Raw genomic sequence first — 20,189 nt, forward strand, 5'->3', positions numbered from 1 at the left:
TATAAGACATGAACTCATACGCTCTCAGAATTCAGCAGGAACTTCTGGAATTTCTTGAAATTGAGATTCAATAAAGTCTATGAGGGAGCTTCATTTCTGAGCTAGGGTTCAAAAAATAGGAATCGTAGTAGGTGTTGCAGGAAGAGGGCTCTCAGTTGAAGGGAATGGATTAGGCAAAAGTAGAAATAGAGGGTAAGGATTATATACTATGATAGGTATACCATGTAAATAGTAAGTGAAAGGGAGATAAGTTTGAGAAAACACAGATTAGATCCAGATGCTGGCGTCTAGTTAATTCTGTATGTATCACATATCTATTACCAAATAACAAGTCACCTAAAGAGGAGCACCTTAAAACAGCAGTTTGTTGTCTCTCACAATTCTGTGGTTGGTAACTAGGCAGTGTTTCTCCTGATCTCACCTTCAGTACTCTTGGCTTCAGTCATGTGATGGCCTGACAGGAGTTGGAGCATCCGAGGTGGCCCTACTCTCATGTCTAGCAGTTGGTGCTGGCTGTCAGCTGGGACATTTTGGTTTTTTCCACATGACCTCTAAGCCTTCAGTAGATTGTACCAGTCCGCTTCATAGAATTGCAGTCTCAGTCTTCTAAGATGGTGAGAACAAGAGCTTCAGGATCTTCTAAGATCCATACTCTGTGACCCACACAGCATCACTTCTATAGTATTCTGTTGGTCAAAACAAGTTATTAGGCCATTAAAATGTAAGGACGTGGAGAACTAGTTTTCGCTTTTGATGGGAAGTACAGCAATACCGCACTGCAAAGGGGTATGAACATAGGAAGACTTGATTTACTGGCATCTATCATAATAATCTATCACACCATGAATTAAAGAGTGTTGTTAAACAGTAAGAATCCAATGGCTGTTTTGAACCTGAGATTGGAGTATGTGTATGTAAGCTTTGTTTAAGAATGTGAATATGGCCCTTATGAATAGGTCATATTAAATATGAGAGCAAACTGAAGAGCAGGAAGTAAGAGTAGGGGACTTTTCTAGTAGTTTAGGGGAAGATAATGTTTGAATTACAAAATGGACATTTTTATCTATAAGCAGGAATTGACATTTAATGTGTAGTTATGCAAAATATAGTAAGCCTTCACATTTGAATTTTTAAAGATGTATAATTTATCTTCACTTTTATTTTCTACTGTAGTATAAAAGGTAAGTATAAATTGTTTACATTTTCAAATATATATTATTGTAAATAAAATAAAAAACCTAATCCACAAAAATGTTTGTTATCAAACAGTTGTTCTCTTTGGTTATGTTAAGATTTTATCTGAATAGTATTATAATTAGCTTGACTATTAGACTGCATAGGGGCAGCTGAGCAAATAACCTGATACAAATGAACTCATGTGACCTGGCAGGCAGCTCACAGAAAATTCCTAAGCATAGAACAAGGGCAATTTTTACATTCTGAAAACCTGGAGTTAAAAAAAGAAAAAAAAAAAAAAAAAGAAGGGGCACCTGGGTGGCTCAGTAGGTTAAGCGTCTGACTTTGGCTCAGGTCATGATCTTATGGTTCGTGAGTTCAAATCCTGCATTGGGCTCTCTGCTGTCAGTGCAGAGCCCGCTTAGGATCCTGTTTCCCTCTCTTTCTGCCCCTCCCCCGCTCAGTCTCACTCCTCTCTCAAAAATAAATGAAAATATTTTTTAAAAAAAGGAAAAGAAGAAAGAACAGTTTCTGTCTCAGCAGTAAAATGATAGCAAGTACTCTAGGATTTCTCTTCTGTCCCTTGATTTAACTACTTGTGTGTTTACCCAACTACCTAACTATCCACCTGCGTATTCTCTGCCTTAGAAAAATAAAACAGCAAAAAAATATTTAAGATAATTAAACATGTTTTGTATGTAACTTAAATAAATAAGAAAATTATCTTAAAAGGATAGGAAAGGAATTTCTTGAATTTAAACATTGAGTTTTATTTATTCATGGTCGCCAAAATCACGCTATGTCTGCTCGTTGTGCATAGGGGTTGGAATGAGTGTCCAAAAGTAAACACAGATTGTTTTGGACAGATTTGTAGAGGAATAATTTACATGCCTTATAGTGCACTCATTTTAAGTGTAAATACCAAGCATTTTAAATGCATTTACAGAATTCTGCAATCATCACCACATTCCCGTTGTAGAACATTTTCTATTACTCTATTCCCACCATCAGCCCCAGGCAGCCACTGGTCTGCTCTGTTTCTCTTTTCTGGGCATTTTGTATTAACAGTATCATAAAGTCTGTAGTCTTGTACATCTGTCTTCTTTCACTCAGCATGTTTTTGCGATTTATCCATATTGTAACATGCATCAATACTTGTTTTTTCCCCCTTGCTGAATCATATGCCATCATACACTGATTTATGTTACAGATATGATTTATGAGAGATATGATTTATATCTCCAAAAATGTACAATATATATAAGTTTATTTCATAGTGTCACCATGCCTTTTATTTATTTATTTTTATTTTTAGTATTATTATTTTTTTAGCCTGTAGTCGGGCTATTTTTAGTGCTATTTTAACCATTTTACTTTGGGGACATCTTGTAACAATTTCCATGCTACTCTCTGACTTAGCTTTGTACAGATGGTGATCTCTTGAGAGTGAGTTGGCACCTGTTAAATCCTCAAACCTTTCATGTATACATGAAACACACACACACACACACACACACACACACACACACACACACACAATACACACATATTATACAATAAGATAGCTTCCTGTAAAAAAAAAAAAGACTATCACTCTTTTACAGGGAATAAATTTAGCAATTTCTGTCTCTATGTTCCCTGGCATGCATTCAAAATGTCTGTGTAAGTCAGCCATGAAATTCAGTCTATTCCTTTTACATTCTACTCAGGTATACTCTGTGATATTTTGGCTACAACTTTTGATTATTAATAAAAATAATATTATATTTGGTTAATTAGGTAAAAACTTAAAAATTATGTTTTCATGAGAAAAAGTATATTGTACAATATAAGATTCCAACTCACTGAATGCGCTTTATGTAATGTGCTTTGGCTTTCAAAGGAATAATAAGAAATAATGTGCCCAATTTAAAAGTTTTAATTTTAATGCACATTTGTTTCCTTAGCATTTGTGGAATCCAACATCTTGAACGGATAGGAAAGAAGCTGAATCTCTTTGACTCCCTTTATTTCTGCATTGTGACATTTTCTACTGTGGGCTTTGGGGATGTCACGCCTGAAACCTGGTCCTCTAAGCTTTTTGTTGTTGCCATGATCTGTGTTGCTCTTGTGGTTCTACCCATACAGGTAAACACAGCCAGGTTAAGTTTTATAGAAATGTATAAAGCCTTATAAAATGAAATCTTCCATGCTTAGAATGAAATGTGGGCGGTTTATTAATCTATTAACATATGTTATTATTGTATCCAGTCAATTAATTAAAATGGCCTCAGGAAATTCCTTCTCACATTATATTAGAAACTGATTTTTTACCCCTATTCACGAGTGATAAAGCTCACATCTCATTCCACTTCTTGAAGATGTTTCTTTTATATAGGGGTATTTAACTTGTTAATTATAAGATCATAGGATTTAGTTGTAATTATAGAATGATAGACCAAGGAAATAAACTTATGAAGGTTTGATTTCTTTTGATTCTTGAAATAATATAAAAGCTGAACATTGTAGTAAGTAAAAATGGATCGCATTTATTGGTCAACTAAAACAAAATCTGAAGATGATACATAAATATTATGCAACGTTTTGGGAGTGGATAAGGTGGTCGCAAAGGGACAGAGGTATGAAAGGAGACTAAAGATGAGTAGATGCAATCTCCACCTCATTCTTACAGTGAGCTTTTGGGTGCCTGTGGGTGAGCAGCTTAGAAATAAGATATGGCAAATACAAATCAAATTTGTATCTTCCATTACAAACCCTTGGCCACAGTTTATCTAAGTATACTTTATGTAGGTATGAAAAAGATCTTCCTACTCCTGTTCAACCATGCGTGTATTCCTTCCTGACATCCCTCCTCTATTCCATCTACTTCCCTTACATACCAACTGCTGCTATGCAACTAGAATGTGGCCGTGTGTGTTGGGTATCTCTCATTGCATGAGATGTGTGCTGAACTTGGTAGAAAAATGTAGAAGAAATGCCATTGAGGTTTTTCTCTTTGATGCAGCGCATGGCACATCATGGCTGCCTGCTTTCCTGGGCGTAAAGCAGAGGCACAGACCTTTTAGTGCTGTTATGATATAGTAGGAAATTCATATTAATATGTTTCTATAGAGACCTGAAACCCCCAAGAAGCATTAGCGACCTCTGCAGCAATCAAATGAAAAGTCTGTTATTGAAGGGAATGTGGATAATTTGAATCTCAATGAGTTCCATATAAGAAATTGAGTATATCTAATAAACAATGGATGTATTGCATTGGTTTTTATTTTCATGCCTGGTGTTTTTCATTCATATGTGGAAAATGCATTACAGTTTGAACAGCTGGCCTATTTGTGGATGGAGAGACAAAAGTCAGGTGGAAACTATAGTCGACATAGAGCTCAAACTGAGAAGCATGTTGTTCTGTGTGTCAGTTCACTGAAGATTGATTTACTTATGGACTTTTTAAATGAATTCTATGCTCACCCAAGACTTCAGGTACATTAAAATTATGTTATGCATTTTACTGGATCATACCTAACATATTGTCAAAGTCAATTAACTGAAGGTGCAGCCTGTGTTCTGGAGGATTTTATTTATATGCTCCAATTTAGAAAGAGTAAATGAAGAACTACAAATATAACCGGGAACATAGAAAAAATGCTTAAAGAATACACAGTATTTTAAGTTTCCTTCTGTATCTACACTAAAAGACAGATGGAATTATGTTAATGCTACAGAGAAAGGTTTTCTTTGAATTAAAAGGATTGTTTTTTTTCTCTTTTGGGTAATATATAAATGATATTTTTATGAAACAGTGAAATTTAAAATAAAATATAAAACAATGAAAAAGTAATTTCACAGTATCATCTACTTGAAAATATCAAAAATTTTATCAAGTGTTGCTGATAGAAATGCAGAAGTCTGAAATTTCCATTTTTTCCTTTGTTTCCTAGAATGTAACTAGGTCGTATAGTAGCAATGAATCACCAAAAATTGGACAATAACTGGCTGAATTGAGAACACTAATTCAGAAAAAAAAATCTCTTCATCTGTCTATGCAGATAAAATCTTCAGATACTTTTCCACTTGCCATGGTAGTGGGCCAATGTAGATTTAGGTAATCTCCTTTCCTGCTTAATGCACTTAATTTAGGTCAAACAGGAAAGAGCTACTTGAATGTCTTGTATTTCCTCAGTAAAGTTGTCAAGAGGTTGGACAATCTTAAGATCAAGACAGTACTGAGTATAGTTCTAATTAGATCTCCCTTAAATTGACTTTTGGAGAACTTAAAATTTTTTTTATTATTTATTTATTTGTGTGTGAGAGAGAGACAGAGTGTGAGTGGGGGTGGGGTAGAAAAAGAGGAAGACACAGAATCTGAAGGAGGTTCCAGGCTTTAAGCTGTCAGCACAGAGCCCGACGAGGGGCTCGAATCCATGAACCATGAGATCATGACTTGAGCTGAAGTTCAGCCCTCAACCAATTGAGCCACTCAAGTGCCCCACACTGGAGAACTTTTAAAATACTTAAAAAAATATTTTTAAAAATACAATTTATAAGTGATACTTAAATTACATGATACATTCTTTTGTTTTCATATAATTTGCATTTTTGAAGAAATACCATATTTATTTGTTTTTATTATTATGCATATTAAATAATTGCAGGTTTTCTCTTTATAACCCATAAAGAAAATCAATTTTGGGGAAAATTTGAAGCCCCAAATTTTGATATATAGTAATTTATTCTGATAAATATCAATATGGAGAGTTCTCAAAACTGCCCAGATTTCTACCGGATATATTTTAGAGTGATAAAATGGTGAATGTTTACCACAGAATTGTAATAACTATAAACTGTGTATTAAACTATTTTATCACTCAGAATACCTTTGTGTTTTCTCCAAAGGACCATTATTTTGAAATACATGATCTTAAACTGTTAAATTTACTTTGTATTATCAATATTCTTATGAATCCTTATCCGTTCAGATATTCATCAGAGATTTTTCATTATTATCAATAAATAATATGACCAAATGATATAAATCACCATCATAGTTTTTCAAAAAGTAAGTAACAATTTGAAGTATGAATTGATTTTTAAGCACCTCTTCCCTGTGTGTATTGTATATTTTAGAGTTAGCCTGAAGTTATTACTGAAAACTTCATAGGCTGGAAATGTATACATAGTAAGCACCGGTTACTTTCTCTTCATGGTACTAATGAGACTGAAAAAGATCAGGATTATTGTATTTTGTTTTATGTGATTTTTATATGTCTCAGTTATGTTTATTACAGTGTCATGTTAATTAATATATGCCCAGGTTTTAAATGCAGATTTTTAATTACTAGTGAAAGTTTATTTCTCTTTCATTGTATTTCTAAATGTTCTTAGACATTCTGTTTACTTATGTAATATAAAACACAGCATTATTGATTTCATCCTATTGCCCATTTTATTTTGAACAGGATTATTATGTGGTGATTTTGTGTCCTACTGAAATGGATGTGCAAGTTCGGAGGGTACTGCAGATTCCAATGTGGTCACAAAGAGTTATTTACCTTCAAGGCTCAGCCCTTAAAGATCAGGATCTGTTGAGAGCAAAGTAGGTATCCCTATCTATTTTCCATCTTTAATATCTTTTCTCTCCTCCAAATTTTAGCGGTTTTCTTCTTGAAAGGTGTATTTAAGTACTTTTGAATACAGGGTCTTGCCTTTATCCTACTGCTGGTCAAATTGAAAGATTAAAAATATAAAACCAGTGTTTTGCTCCTCTTTCTCAGTGCGAGGATATTCAGTGGACCGTGTCCACACAACACAATAAGGAGTGTGGCATGGTGTAATTAGCTGAGTTACCCAGACCCACTGTTAGAGTAGTCTCTGAATCCTTGAATACTGTTTTTATTCCACAAATAAAAATCTTGTGCCAAACATTATGTGAAATGCCAAAGCAGTTTGAGTCACGGTTTAAATTTTTAGAGTTTATATTATATAGTGGGCAGATGACACTTCTGTTGCCTGGTGTTAGAGTTGTCCCTGGGGGCTGGAGGAATCAGAAGAGTAACTGAGTCTTAGTTGCTCTTTTCCTGTTGCACATGTGCTAGCCAGCCTCGCTTAAAGGTGACATAGGCGTAGGCATTTGTCACAAATTATGGGGTCGTTCCATATAAGCAGAGTGAAAGCATGGTTGGGCAGACCATGGACACCAGGGAGTCAGGGCATCTGCAAACAATACCCATAGCTTCAGAAGCCAGAAGAAATCTTTAGCAGAGGTGGTTTTGCTCCATGTTTTTTGTTGCTTTTAAAGTTTTAAACATGTCTTTGTTGGGGAGGAAAAAATAACTTGTCCCTTTCTAGGTCCTTCTAGCTGGACTAAGAATCAAATTGACAAGAGACAGATTAACAAGAGAAAATCAAATTTAATAGTGCATGTACAGGGAATCCATACGGATGTGGAACTTTCAAAGACAGTTAGGCAAAAGGAGGTATATATGTCATTCTGAACTAAGGAGAAGGGGTAGAAGAGAAGGGGTAGAGGTCTTCCAAGGGAAGGAAAATAATTTACAGGAAGATGAAAAAGAGTAATTATTTGGTAAGCATATGTTTGCTGGGCCACTCAGAGAGAATGGGACATGGAAAATTTTGATCAAACAGGCCTTGCTAGGTTCCTCGCTCCCTATCCTACCTAGTTTATATCCTAAGGTAGTTATCTATGGTGATAGCTCTCTTCCTGGAGCAGATTTTCTCATCTAATCTAAATTCTTCTTAGGCAGTGAGGAGGGAGATAAAGACCTTTTTCTGAATCTGCTGGGTTTTGATTGCTTTTTAGCTTAAAATAGTCTTCATGCCAAAGTGGCCCATCTTGGGGTGGCCTGCCCTTGGATCCTACATCTACATATTTATCCTTGAGTTGTCTTACAAAGTCTTTTAAATATGTCTCCTCACTGAATTTTAGCGCATACGTTTTTTTTTTCTTTGTTGTTGTTGTTTTATTTTTTTCTGGCTGTCTTGGTATGTGTGTTAATGGGTATGGGTGTGTTTGTGCATGTTCTGTGTGTGTGTGCGTGTGTGTGTGTGGTGTGTATGTGTGTGTGTGTGTGCAGGATGGTGATGGAAAAGAACAGAAGAAAATTCTCAAACTTTTTTTTGCTACATACTCCTGCAAGTTGATGACTAGATATTTTGTAACTGGAAATTGGACATTACTTTTGATTTAGATGCAACAGGTCACTTAAAGTGAGATCTTCAATGATTTAATACCTTCTGAAACAAAAAAGTTAGTAGAAACTATAAGGATATAATGAATGGTGCATAATTAGGAAATTTAGTTTCTTTGAAAATATATTAGTTTTTTTGGCGGATTAAATACTCCATAGTTGTCACTGTACGTACAGTTGTTAAGTCAGATTCTCCCAGTACCTCAAGTAAAAGATGACTTTAGGTGTTTGCTATTTGCTATCTAAATGCATTATTTGGGAACTCTAAAAAAATAGTTGCTTAGGCACTAACATAACTTGGATCTTTATATTCGTCTGCATCAGTAATCAATATGTTTATTTTATTGTGTACATTAAGTTCTTCACATAAGAATAATTCCCATATTATGTTCACTATGAATTTATGTGATAAATGAAGCCTTTTCATTATGTAATAAATTAAGCTCTTAGAATTATCTGTTAGTATTTTAGCTTGATACTATAGAAAGTAGCAGAATTTGCTGCCCCCAAATGTGCCTCCAAGGCAGGATTATCACAAACTGGTTATTTTTAAGGAAACAGTAGATTTAGGAAAAACTGAAAGCCAAGTAGAAGTTAACCCTTTTTGTAAGGGATATTTACATTTGTAAGGAACATCTCAATCCATAAGGCTGGCTCCCCCTCAGTGCCTGGAAGAGGAGGATAACTCAATCTCTGGAAATTTTTGTGAATGAGAAGGCGAAGACCTAAATCTGCGTAACAATCTTACGCTTGTTTACTGTGCTCTCTTGATAGGTCCCATATCTGGTTCCCCCTACCTTTAGCCAAACATCTTTTGTCTTTAGCTGAAGAAGGAGTTTAAGGTGGTGGCCTCATGGGAGAGGAGTTAATAGTTTTCCTTTGTGTCTCCCACTTGTACCTTATACAGGAAGTATCTGTGTTATTAAACTTGTTTGTTTTTCTTCTGTTAATCTGTCTTTTTATTACAGAGGGGTCTCAGCCAAGAACCTAGAAGGGTAGAGGGAAAATTATTTTCTTATATATTTATTAATTTCACAATTTAGAATTAGCATAATTCATTTATTATTAATAGTATTAAAATGATTTCTCAGCAAAATCAACCACATTTACAAGAATCATTCATTCATTGGAATATAAAAAGGATGATAATGAGGATGAGAGAGGTAGCAGGCTGGTGATACTAAAAAATCTGGGTTAAGAAAGAAGTATTCATTTTATGTTCATTTCTTATCCTAATGTCATATAAAGATTTGGGATTTAATGTTAACTAATACATTCTTCAACACAATTTCCCATGCAAGAAACAAGGAGTAGGATTCTCCAAACCAGTTCCAAAGGTCAGTTGCATGAATTTTGAATTGCTTTGTTGAAGATGATGTTTTGAAAATGTTATGCAATACTCATTATCTTATAACCATGGCTTAATATTTTCCCAAAACTGTTTGGTTTGGTCTAATTTCATGGACTTTTCTCTTTTCGCTGCATAGAAAATATAATTTTGGGGAGGGGGGAAGGTTTATTTTATCATAATGAACCAAAAAGACAAAACATTTCTTATTTTGAAATTAACATTTTGATGTTTTTATTTTTTTTAAGGATTTTTAAAAAAATTTTTAAGTAATCTCTACACACAATGGGGGTCTTGAATTTACAACCCCTGAGATCAAGAATCGCATGCTCTAGGAACTGAGCCAGCCAGGCACTCCAACATTTTTAGGTTTTTAGAACATTATTCATCAAGCACTGAAACATACCGTTTACCACCAAATTTAAGAAATGTAGAACTTTAGCATAAGGGACAGTGGTTTGGAACAAGATGATGAATCATCTCCAAGAAATGTAAATGTATAGTAGAGTTTGACTTAAGAATACTAATTAGCTCTGTTCCTTCTCTCCTAGTTAATTGAGTAACTTTGCAGTTAAAATGTAACTAATCATAAAATAAAGACCAATACAACTCCCTGAATTTAAACAAAGCACATACATGAAAAAATATATAATCACAAAATTTGAGTACTTTTTTTTTTACTTTTGTCATCATGATCTATTGAGTTATATAGCCAATTCAACAACAATTGTTTTGTTCACAGTCAAGTCCAGTCATGATCTGCTAGAAATCTAACTTTCATTTAAGCCTAAGGATACTCATAGTTTATTTATACTTTGTGTACATTGGATTAAGCATTGGAATTCTATTTTTCAGACAATACACAGATATTTCAGTGTATGATTATTTTGTTTTTCTGTCTGTATTTAGGATGGATGATGCTGAGGCCTGTTTTATTCTGAGCAGCCGTTGTGAAGTGGATAGGACATCATCTGTAAGTTTCTAAATTTTCTTTCATAAATTGTGCTTCTTACCTTAGAAGATTTTTTTTTGGATTTAAAAAAAAAATCTGCCAATGTTAAATATAGATGACTTTAAAATATTACTAAAGGGAAGCAAATATCTCTGAACAGTCTTTGCTATGATCTATGAATAGTTGCATTATGGCCTATATCAGTCAAACTGTTTTTGAAGTAGTTTCTACTAATTCTTGGGTTTTCCATTGATCAAAATGAAATGAGTCATATACAAATAGAACTGGACCATTTTTTTAATTATGTATGTCCTTTGCTATGTAATTTTGTTAAAATGGTCTCATTTTCCTCAACTAAAACAAAGCAGATGGATCAGGCAGTCTGCACTAGAATCAGTTGGAGGGCTTCTAAAAAAGTATGCATTCATGAAAATTCTATTCTAGATATATGAGGTAGGGATCCAGAATCTGTGTATTTTATAAAGATCCCCACGTGGTCGGGAAGCACATTCCAACTTGGCATCCTTTGGCTTAGATGATCTCTGTGATGCATTTTTATCAGACTTAAGTTATATAAACTCATAATTAAATTGTATAATTTACCAAATTATAACTTCTATTTTTAAACATGCATTCTAATTTTATTGTTTTTAGAAAGTACTTTATTATTTTATGTTGAGTAGGTACTGTTAACTCTCGTGTTTCTAAGCCAGTGAGTTTATCTCTAGCCATATCTGTGGTGCAGAGACAAAACCTTAGTGTTTCCTGTAGTGACTGAGGAAAAGGTAATATTGCATGGGTCTTTCTGGGACATGATTTGCTTTTTTCTGGAATAGTTAATAAGACCCTCTTGTTATATTAATTTAGACTATGAGCCCTGAATGTGGCAAGCTCTGTGCTCTCCTGTTTGCCTCACTCTAATTTACCTAAAGTGTTTATTGATTTTTAAACCAATTTTCTCATCCTTTATTTGAAGAGGGTTGTTATCGCTTGGACTGTGACTCCCAAAACTCAGATATTGAAGTCCGACCCCCCAGTACCTCATAATGTGAACTTATTTGGGGATAAAGGCTCAATAGAGAAAATCAAACTTTAATGAGCTCTCTAAGGCGGGCCTTCATCCAATATGACTGGTATCCTTGTAAAAAGAGGAAATTTGAAGACAGGTAGTTATGAGGGAGAATGCCACGTGAACATGAAGACAGCCATCTGTACGCCAAGGAGAGTGGCCTGAAACAGATCCTTCCCTCCTAGCCCTTAGAAAGAATCAACCCTGCCAACACCTTAATTTTGGATTTCTAGTCTCTAGGACTAACAGACAATAAACTTCAGTTATTTAAGCCACCCAGCTTGTGCTACTTTATCACTGCAGCCTACTAAACTAATACAAGAGCATAGAACAAATATAGTTTAGAAAATTTGTAAAATATTTCTCTTTATGAAAATATATTTATTTTTTTCTTTAGTGTTTACTTATTAATGTTGAGAGAGAGAAAGCATGAAAGGGGGAGGGGAGAGAGAGAGGGAGAGAGAATCCTAAGCAGGCTGCACTGGCAGTGCACAGCCCAATGCAGGGCTTGAACCCACGAACCGTGAGATCATGACCTGAGCTGAGGTTGGGCACTTAACTGACTGAGCCACCCAGGCACCCCTATAATACATATTCTTTATATATATATATATTCTTTTTTTAAATGTTTTTATTTATTTTTGAGAGAGACAGAGAGAGACAGAGTGTGAATGGGGGAGGGGCAGAGAGAGAAGGAGACACAGAATCCAAAGCAGGATCCAGGCTCTGAACTGTCAGCACAGAGCCTGATGTGGGGCTCAAATTCGTGAACTGTGAGATCATGACCTGAGCCGAAGTTGGAGGATTAATTGGCTGAGCCATGCAGGAGCCCTTCTAATATATATTTCTAAAAATTCATCTGCTCCCCTTCTTTTCCCTGGTTATTATCTTAATTCAAACCACACCCTTCTCAGTTCACTTAAGTATCATTGCAGAAGTTTCTTCATTAGTTTCTTAATTAGATGCTCCAAATGTATTTATAAAATAAATGAATTTGAACTGATTACAATCTCCTGTATGTTTCCATAATTAGTTAACTTTTGTAATTGTGAATCCAGTGCCCCTTAAGTGGTAACTTGGTTTTAAAGTACTTGCTGCCCTCCAGTACCAATAATGGTTTGAGTATTAAAGAGGAATATAAACATTAAGAAATAAATATATAATATCTTTTGGAGTACCTTTACAGTGTGAGTTTGGGATTTTTCAGTTAAACAAATATGTTTCATTTTTTTCTGACACTCTGCCAAATTAACAGGAAATGAATAAAAAATTACACTCATATGGACCAAGGAGATGGTAGATGAGACAGCACTAACACAGGTTTGGAAGCTAGAAAGCAGATGGATGAGTGGTAACTGACTTAGAAGGAAGTTAAAATTTAAGTTGAGAGAGGAAACAAGTCAGAAGCAGGTTGCTTTTTGCAATGGAACTTCAAAAATCTCAGGATATAGAGGCACCAGATGCTTCTGTAAGTAAGGTTATATGTAGGACTAAACATATGAATAGTGATTAAAAGTCTGTAAGAAAAGCAGTTAGTTTCCCTGAATCCCTTCAGAAACCCATTGCTGATCCCTTTCCCCACCCCGGGGAACAGGTTTAATATTGGCAGAGTTTGACCCAGGGATACCCTTCACTCAGAACAAGAAGGTGCAACTAAGAGTCAGGGTTAAGTCAAAAGTATTAAAGAGTAAGTCGTTTCATTGAATGTGAGGTGCTTCTCCCAAGTGACTCAGAACCCTAATAGCCATGTCCATACCTCCATTGGAACAAGATTGGAGTAGTTTTCTGTAGGGAAATGATCCATCACAAGATAGAATGCTGTGTGAAATAAGATTCCTACATTCAATCAAGTCTCAAACAGCTTTTGAGTGTTTCACTTCTGCATATGTTCAGAGTACAGAGATCAATAGATGTTTAACAAAAATCCTGACAAGGGAAAGAAAGAACAGTGAACAAACATAAAAAAACATTAAAAAAAAAGAACTCAGAGGAAACAAACGAAACTATACAATTCTAGGAGAAGAAGTAGATTTTAAAATGTATAACAGCTATCCCAATAGTAACATGAGAAGTTGCAAAGAGTGTACATACATAAAGCAAGAATAGTAGGCTGTAGAATAAAACAATTGAAGACAAGACAGGAAACATTTCATGAACCAAAAAGAGCTCCTGGAAATTAAAAATAGGGTAACTCATGAAAAATTATAAAAGGTTCAGGAGAAAAGCAAGAGAGGGGAGGAAACAGGGCAAAATACTATCTCTACTTTTGGAGATACTCACAGTCAAATACAGAGAATAGTAATTTCCCAGAGCAGAGACTCATAAGTGGAAATCAACCTGGGAACCAGTGTGCAGGCAGGAAAACCTCAACTGCCTTTGATGAATTTCTGGAGGTTCAGTGCAGATAACCCTGAGAGTTAAAAACCCCTGGGGAATGTAGTCATGGGGAGGGGGGGTCTCTTAATTTTGTGAGATTCACCTCCAGGAGCTTGACCAGGTTCTCACAGTAAATATGAGAGAAAAATCCCCTTGGGAGCAAGGGTCAGGGAAGAGGAAACATTTTGAAATACACCAGAGCATTCTGTTCTGCTTAACAGTCCCTGCCCTCAGGGAAACTAGTTAACCAGACCTTAACCTGCTGGAAACATAGTTATCGGAGCCCAGGTGATCTGGGGGAAGGATAACACACAATTCCAGACTACTGTGGCCATCCTCTTTCACATAAGGGGGGCCAGGACACTGAAAAAAACATTTGCGAAGGTCACAGTCTAGAGATATCGGCTCATAAAGACTGATGCTAACTCAGGACTTAGAACGCTTCGCCTTACCCCGTGGCTCACTCCCTCATTTCTAAAGATCTATTTATAGCAGCTCCTTTAACTTGGTGTGTAATGACTGGCTATCAAGAAAAAATTATAAGGCATACCAGAAGGCAAAAACAAAACAAAACAAAACAATTTGAAGAGACAGAGCAAGTATCAGAACAGACATGGTATGGATGTTGAACTTGGACCAGTAGTTTAAAATCACTGATTGAGGGGCGCCTGGGTGGCGCAGTCGGTTAAGCGTCCGACTTCAGCCAGGTCACGATCTCGCGGTCCGTGAGTTCGAGCCCCGCGTCAGGCTCTGGGCTGATGGCTCAGAGCCTGGAGCCTGTTTCCGATTCTGTGTCTCCCTCTCTCTCTGCCCCTACCCAGTTCATGCTCTGTCTCTCTCTGTCCCAAAAATAAAATAAAAAACGTTGAAAAAAAAATTTAAAATCACTGATTGATATGCCAGGGACTCTCATGGATAAAATAGACAGCATGCAATGACAGATACATAGTGTCAGCTGAGCTAGAAACCTTAAGAAATAACCAAAAAGAAATGCTAGAGATAAAAACACTAACAGAAATGAAGAATACTTTTGATGGGCTTATTAGTGGACTGGACATGGCTAAGGAAATAATCTTGGAACTTGAGGATAAATCAACAGAAACCTGCAAAAGTAAAAAGCAAAGAGAACAAAGACTGGACAAAAACAAACAGAACAGAATATTCAAGGACTCTGGGACAATGACAAAAGGTGTAACATAGATCTAATGGGAATACTAGAAAGAGATGAAAGAAGGGGATAGAAGAAATACTTGAAAGCATAGTAACTGAGGATTTCCCCAAATTAATATCAGACACCAAGCCACAGATCCAGGAAGCTCAGAGAGCACCTAGAAGAAAAAAATGTCAAATAAATACACCTAGAAATATCATTTTCAAATGATAGAAAATCAAAGATAAAGTACTGAAAGAAGTTGGGCGTGGGGGTGGGGGAAACACCCTAATTATAGAGGAGCAAAGATAGGAATTTCATCTGACTTATCTTCAGAAACCATGCACGCAAGAAGAGAAAATAATAAAATATGTAACGTATGGGGAGAAAATACAGAAAGGAAGTCAATGTCAGAGTTTCGGGCACCTTGAACAGAGGGACAAGGAGAAGGGACCAGGTGCTGGTAATTGAATGGAGTTTTATGTCTTGACAGACAGCAAAGAAGAAAAAACCAATATCCATGAGTGGCACTAAGTATACAGTATTTCTGCTCCTTTGGCAAAGACTGGAGAGTCTCACAACGGTGCTGTATTTTCTGTATGGGGTCTCATGGATTTATCTTCAGCTCTTAGAGAAACAGCCTTTCAGGACTTAATTACAAAACAGATAGTAGGCTGTTCCTGGTTTGCTCAAATTTGGACACACCAGTGGGCTTCCTTTCATCTCTTTTTGTTTGTTTGTTTTTAAGTTTATTTATTTTGAGAGAGAGTGTGTGAGTGGGGTAGGGACAGAGAGAGAAGAGGGGAGAGAGAGAGAGAGAGAGAGAGAGAATGTGAATGGGGGAGGGTTAGAGAGAGAGAGGGGAGAGAGAATCCCAAGCAGACCCCACACTGTCAGCATAGAGCCTGACGTGGATCTCGATGTCACGAACCAAGAAACCATGTCCTGAGCCAAAACCAAGAGTCAGACGCTTAACCAACTGAGTCGCCCAGGCTCCCCTCATCTCTTTTTTAAAATCATTTTTACATATATGGACACAATGACCCAATTAAAGATTTATTTAGAAAAAAATACAGAAACCCAGAAAAATGTTGCACTAGCTAAGTAGCTTTAAGTGTTGAGGTAGAGGACACCATATTCCCTAATATGTCTTGGGAAGGGCCTTGTGTAGTCGCTTCGAAACAATTGTACACTGTTTCCTACGGAGAATTTGGTTCAACAACTTCTGTTCCACCTGCCCCTCCACCCCCAATGTTTGGCTTAAATCCTATCAGGAGAGTTGAAATTCTGCTTTTTGATTTCCTAGAGGTTAATAAATATATACATTTCGGTAAAAAATCTAGGTCATCTTTTTTTTTTCTTTGTTTGTATCTTTTTGTATGTATGAGGGTTTGGTCCAGACAAACTATTTTGGTTGCCTCTCCCCAAGTACATCGTTCCTTTTGGGAGGTGGGTAGAAGAAGAGAATAACTCCTCCTTTATGATGATTTAGTCCTGCTACAATTTAATCATTTCACATTCATTAAATTTTTCTTGTATTTTCATTTAGAGGAAAATGAATTCTAGAATTCTACTGTTAAGCAGTCAAGTCAGTAGTACTGTCATTTATAGTTGTTTTTGGGAGTGAAAATAAGTGGGTGTCTTGGGAGGGCCAGAAGGCATGGAATCATGATGTGTTCTTACCTGATGGAATTGTGTTCCACTTGACTAAGAGCTGTCTGGTCTCCTTAATTTTAATCAAGCCCACTCTTATTAGACAGTAGAATCACATGGGAAAAGTCTAGGAGATTCTCGGGACATTCCTTCTCTATCCTGCAGTGGATAGCAATCAGTCACTTGTAGGCTTCATAATTCTGCAACATGGGTTGAGAACTAGTGTTGAAACTATTAGTGAGAAGAAACAGGTAGATTTATATTTTACAGACAGTTGTGGAGCAAAGTAAAAAGTTTTACTTTGTTTTAAAAGCTGACCAAAAACATAAGGTCAGTTACATTGAACCTTCCTTGAAGAAATATTTGTTAAATATTTATTTGTTAAGTAAATAAGATTAGGCAAGTTTATTTTTCTTCTCTTAATTTTAATTCCAAAGATATATATGTGAAATTAATTACTGAGATGTTTATGATTTCTCAAGAAGTAATTTAGATTAATTTTTTATATATTTGGTTGTAAGATGAACCTTTCCAATAATTATTTTTAATATATTAGATTTACCTGGCAATATTTTCCTGCTGTGTGTATATATATATATATATATATATATATATATATACACATATATATATATATATACGTGTATATATATACATATATATATATACACATACATATATATACATATATATATACATATATATACATACATTTTTTTCCACACAACAGATAATCATGACTCAAATGTGCATACATATATATATATACATATATACATATATATGTATGCACATTTGAGTCATGATTATCTGTTGTGTGGAAAAAAATGTTAAATCTATAGAGCTGAATTTTTAATATTAGTCATACTGTTAAAGAAATTTTTCTAAATACGGTTTAAAAACATTCTGGTGTGATGGCCCAATAGACGCCTGAAAAGATACTCAACATCACTAGTCATCAGGGAAATGGAAATCAAAACCTCAGTGAGATATCACTTATCAGAATGGCTAAAATAAAAAAGACAAGAAATAACAGAGTTGGAAATGATGTGGAAACTAAGGAACCCTCATGCACCGTTTGTGGGAATGTAAATTAGCACAGCTACTGTGGAAAACAGTATGGAGGTTCCTACCAAAAATAAAATAGAAATACCATATGATCCAAGAATTCCACTACTGAGTATTTACCCAAAGAAACAGAAATACTAATGCAAAAAGATATATGTACTCCTAATTTTACTTCATCAGTATTTACAATAGCCAGGATATTGAAAGCAACCTCAGTATCCATCAAGAGACAAATGGATAGGGGTGCCTGGGTCACTCAGTCGGTTAAGTGTCTGCCTTTGGCTCAGGTCACGGTCTCACCATTCATGAGCTCAAGCCCCACATCAGGCTCTGTGCTGATAGCTCAGAGCCTTGAGCCTGCTTCGGATTCTGTGTCTCCCTCTCCCTCTGCCCCTCCCCTGCTCATGCTCTATTTCTTAAAAATAAATAAACATTGAAAAAAAATTAAAAAATAATGATAAATGGATAAGGAACATGTGGCATACATGTGCACACACACACACACACACCACACACTCTAACAGAATGGAATATTATGCAGCTGTTAAAAAGGATGAGATCGTGCCATTTGTGACAACATAAATACATCTAGAAGGTATTACGCTAAGTGAAGTAAGTCAGTCAGAGAAAGACAAATACCATATGGATTCACTCATATGTAGAATCTAAAAAAAAAAAACCAAATGAATAAACGAACAAAAAGCAAAGTCAGACCTACAAATATACAGAACAAACTGATGATTGTCAGTGGGGAGGAGAGTAGGGGATTGGACAAAACATATGAAGAGGAGCGGGACATTTAGGCTTCCAGTTATGGGATGAGTAAATCATGGGAATAAAAGACACAGCATAGGGAATATAGTTCATGACATTGTAATAGTGTTGTATGGTGACAGATGTTAGGTATACTTGTGATGAGCATAGCATAACATGTAGAGGTGTTGAATCACTATGTTTTACACCTAAACTAATATAACACTGTGTGTCATCAATATTCAAAAAAATGTTTAAAATCATTCTGTTATGAAAATGTTCTTTTACATTATTTTCTTTGGTACAGTTACACTTGTTGAACAATATTGTTTGCACACTTTATGATAGATACATATGCATGTGTTATTGCTGGGCTGCAAAATTGAATGAATGAGTTCCTCTTTTGTTCTAATAACATTTTTTAAACCAGGCAGAATAATTCCGACTCTAATATTAGTTTTGCACATTCTTCTAATTGGAGGAGAGGCAGAGTTGTGAAAAACATCAAAATGAAAAATTAATAAATGTTCCAAAGGAGTCTGTGTTGGAATTAATAATATTTCATAAAAAGAAATGTATTCCTATATAAAGTTTTGTATTCTTTATTCAAATATTGTAGGGTTCTCATGAACCTGAAAATGCCATAGCAGCATCTTTAGTAAAGTTTTTTTTTCTTTGTATTGAGTGACAAAAGTTGTTTTTAAAAAAATCATTAAGTGTTCGTTTCATCTAAGTCAAAAATTCTTTTTGATGTTACTAAATCAAATTTAATTAAAAAGAATGAAGCTCATAATAAATGGTTTTTAAAGAAAATGCCCATATTTTTTTCTTAAGATGGTTATTTATTTATTTATTTATTCATCTTTTTATTTTTATTTTAAAGATAACAGGCTTTATCATCCAGCAAGTGAAAGTATTCAAACATGTATTTCTCTACATAACTTATTGTAAAGGATGATAAATAAAAATTTTAAAACTTCTAATATTGTATTGCTAATTTTCTACAAAAATCTTGCATGTTTATATAGAACTGGAGTTCTAGTTAATACTGCTATTCTTGGTATACATAGTTTAGCTCATTTTTTTCAAGTCTATTTGTTTAATAAAACGCAAACAAACAAGGAACCAAACAAATTTGATATTTCGTGAGTAGTGTCCATGTGGTGTGACATTTTGTGCACATCGTGGCATTTCATGCTCACTGCAATTGTTCCACAGATGAGAGAACCATGGCTCAGGGGTGTTAATTAGATTTCCTGCAGTGGCAGAGCCTGGTGTCTACCCAGGTCAGGTCAACTTTAACACTCTTCTCTTTGTACCCAAACGGCTTCCCTTGGTGATAATAGCTTACAGTTCGAATAGGTCACACATTTGTACATAAAAGTGGTCCCACAGTTTGAAATTGTAATCAGGAGAATATATGTATATATATGTGTGTGTAT

At 35.3% G+C, this 20,189-nt stretch overlaps 1 protein-coding gene across 9 annotated transcripts in view; it reads left to right on the top strand.

Moving 5' to 3' along the window:
- Window positions 1-20,189, top strand: part of KCNT2 (potassium sodium-activated channel subfamily T member 2) — a 370,200-nt gene that overhangs the window by 173,376 nt on the left and 176,635 nt on the right. For all 9 annotated transcript variants that reach the window (XR_014136444.1, XR_013553237.2, XM_078441196.2 and 6 more), the window contains exons 9-12: window positions 3,123-3,303; window positions 4,489-4,653; window positions 6,630-6,766; window positions 10,636-10,699. Coding sequence is in view for 7 of the 9 variants with exons in the window: in XM_078441196.2 (XP_078297322.1) it covers window positions 3,123-3,303; window positions 4,489-4,653; window positions 6,630-6,766; window positions 10,636-10,699 (547 nt within the window). In the remaining 2 variants the exon portion in view is untranslated. The remainder of the gene's footprint in view (window positions 1-3,122; window positions 3,304-4,488; window positions 4,654-6,629; window positions 6,767-10,635; window positions 10,700-20,189) is intronic.

Source organism: Panthera onca, chromosome F1, assembly GCF_046562875.1.
Source record: "Panthera onca isolate mPanOnc1 chromosome F1, mPanOnc1 haplotype 2, whole genome shotgun sequence".
In the NCBI taxonomy this organism is placed as follows: domain Eukaryota; kingdom Metazoa; phylum Chordata; class Mammalia; order Carnivora; family Felidae; genus Panthera; species Panthera onca.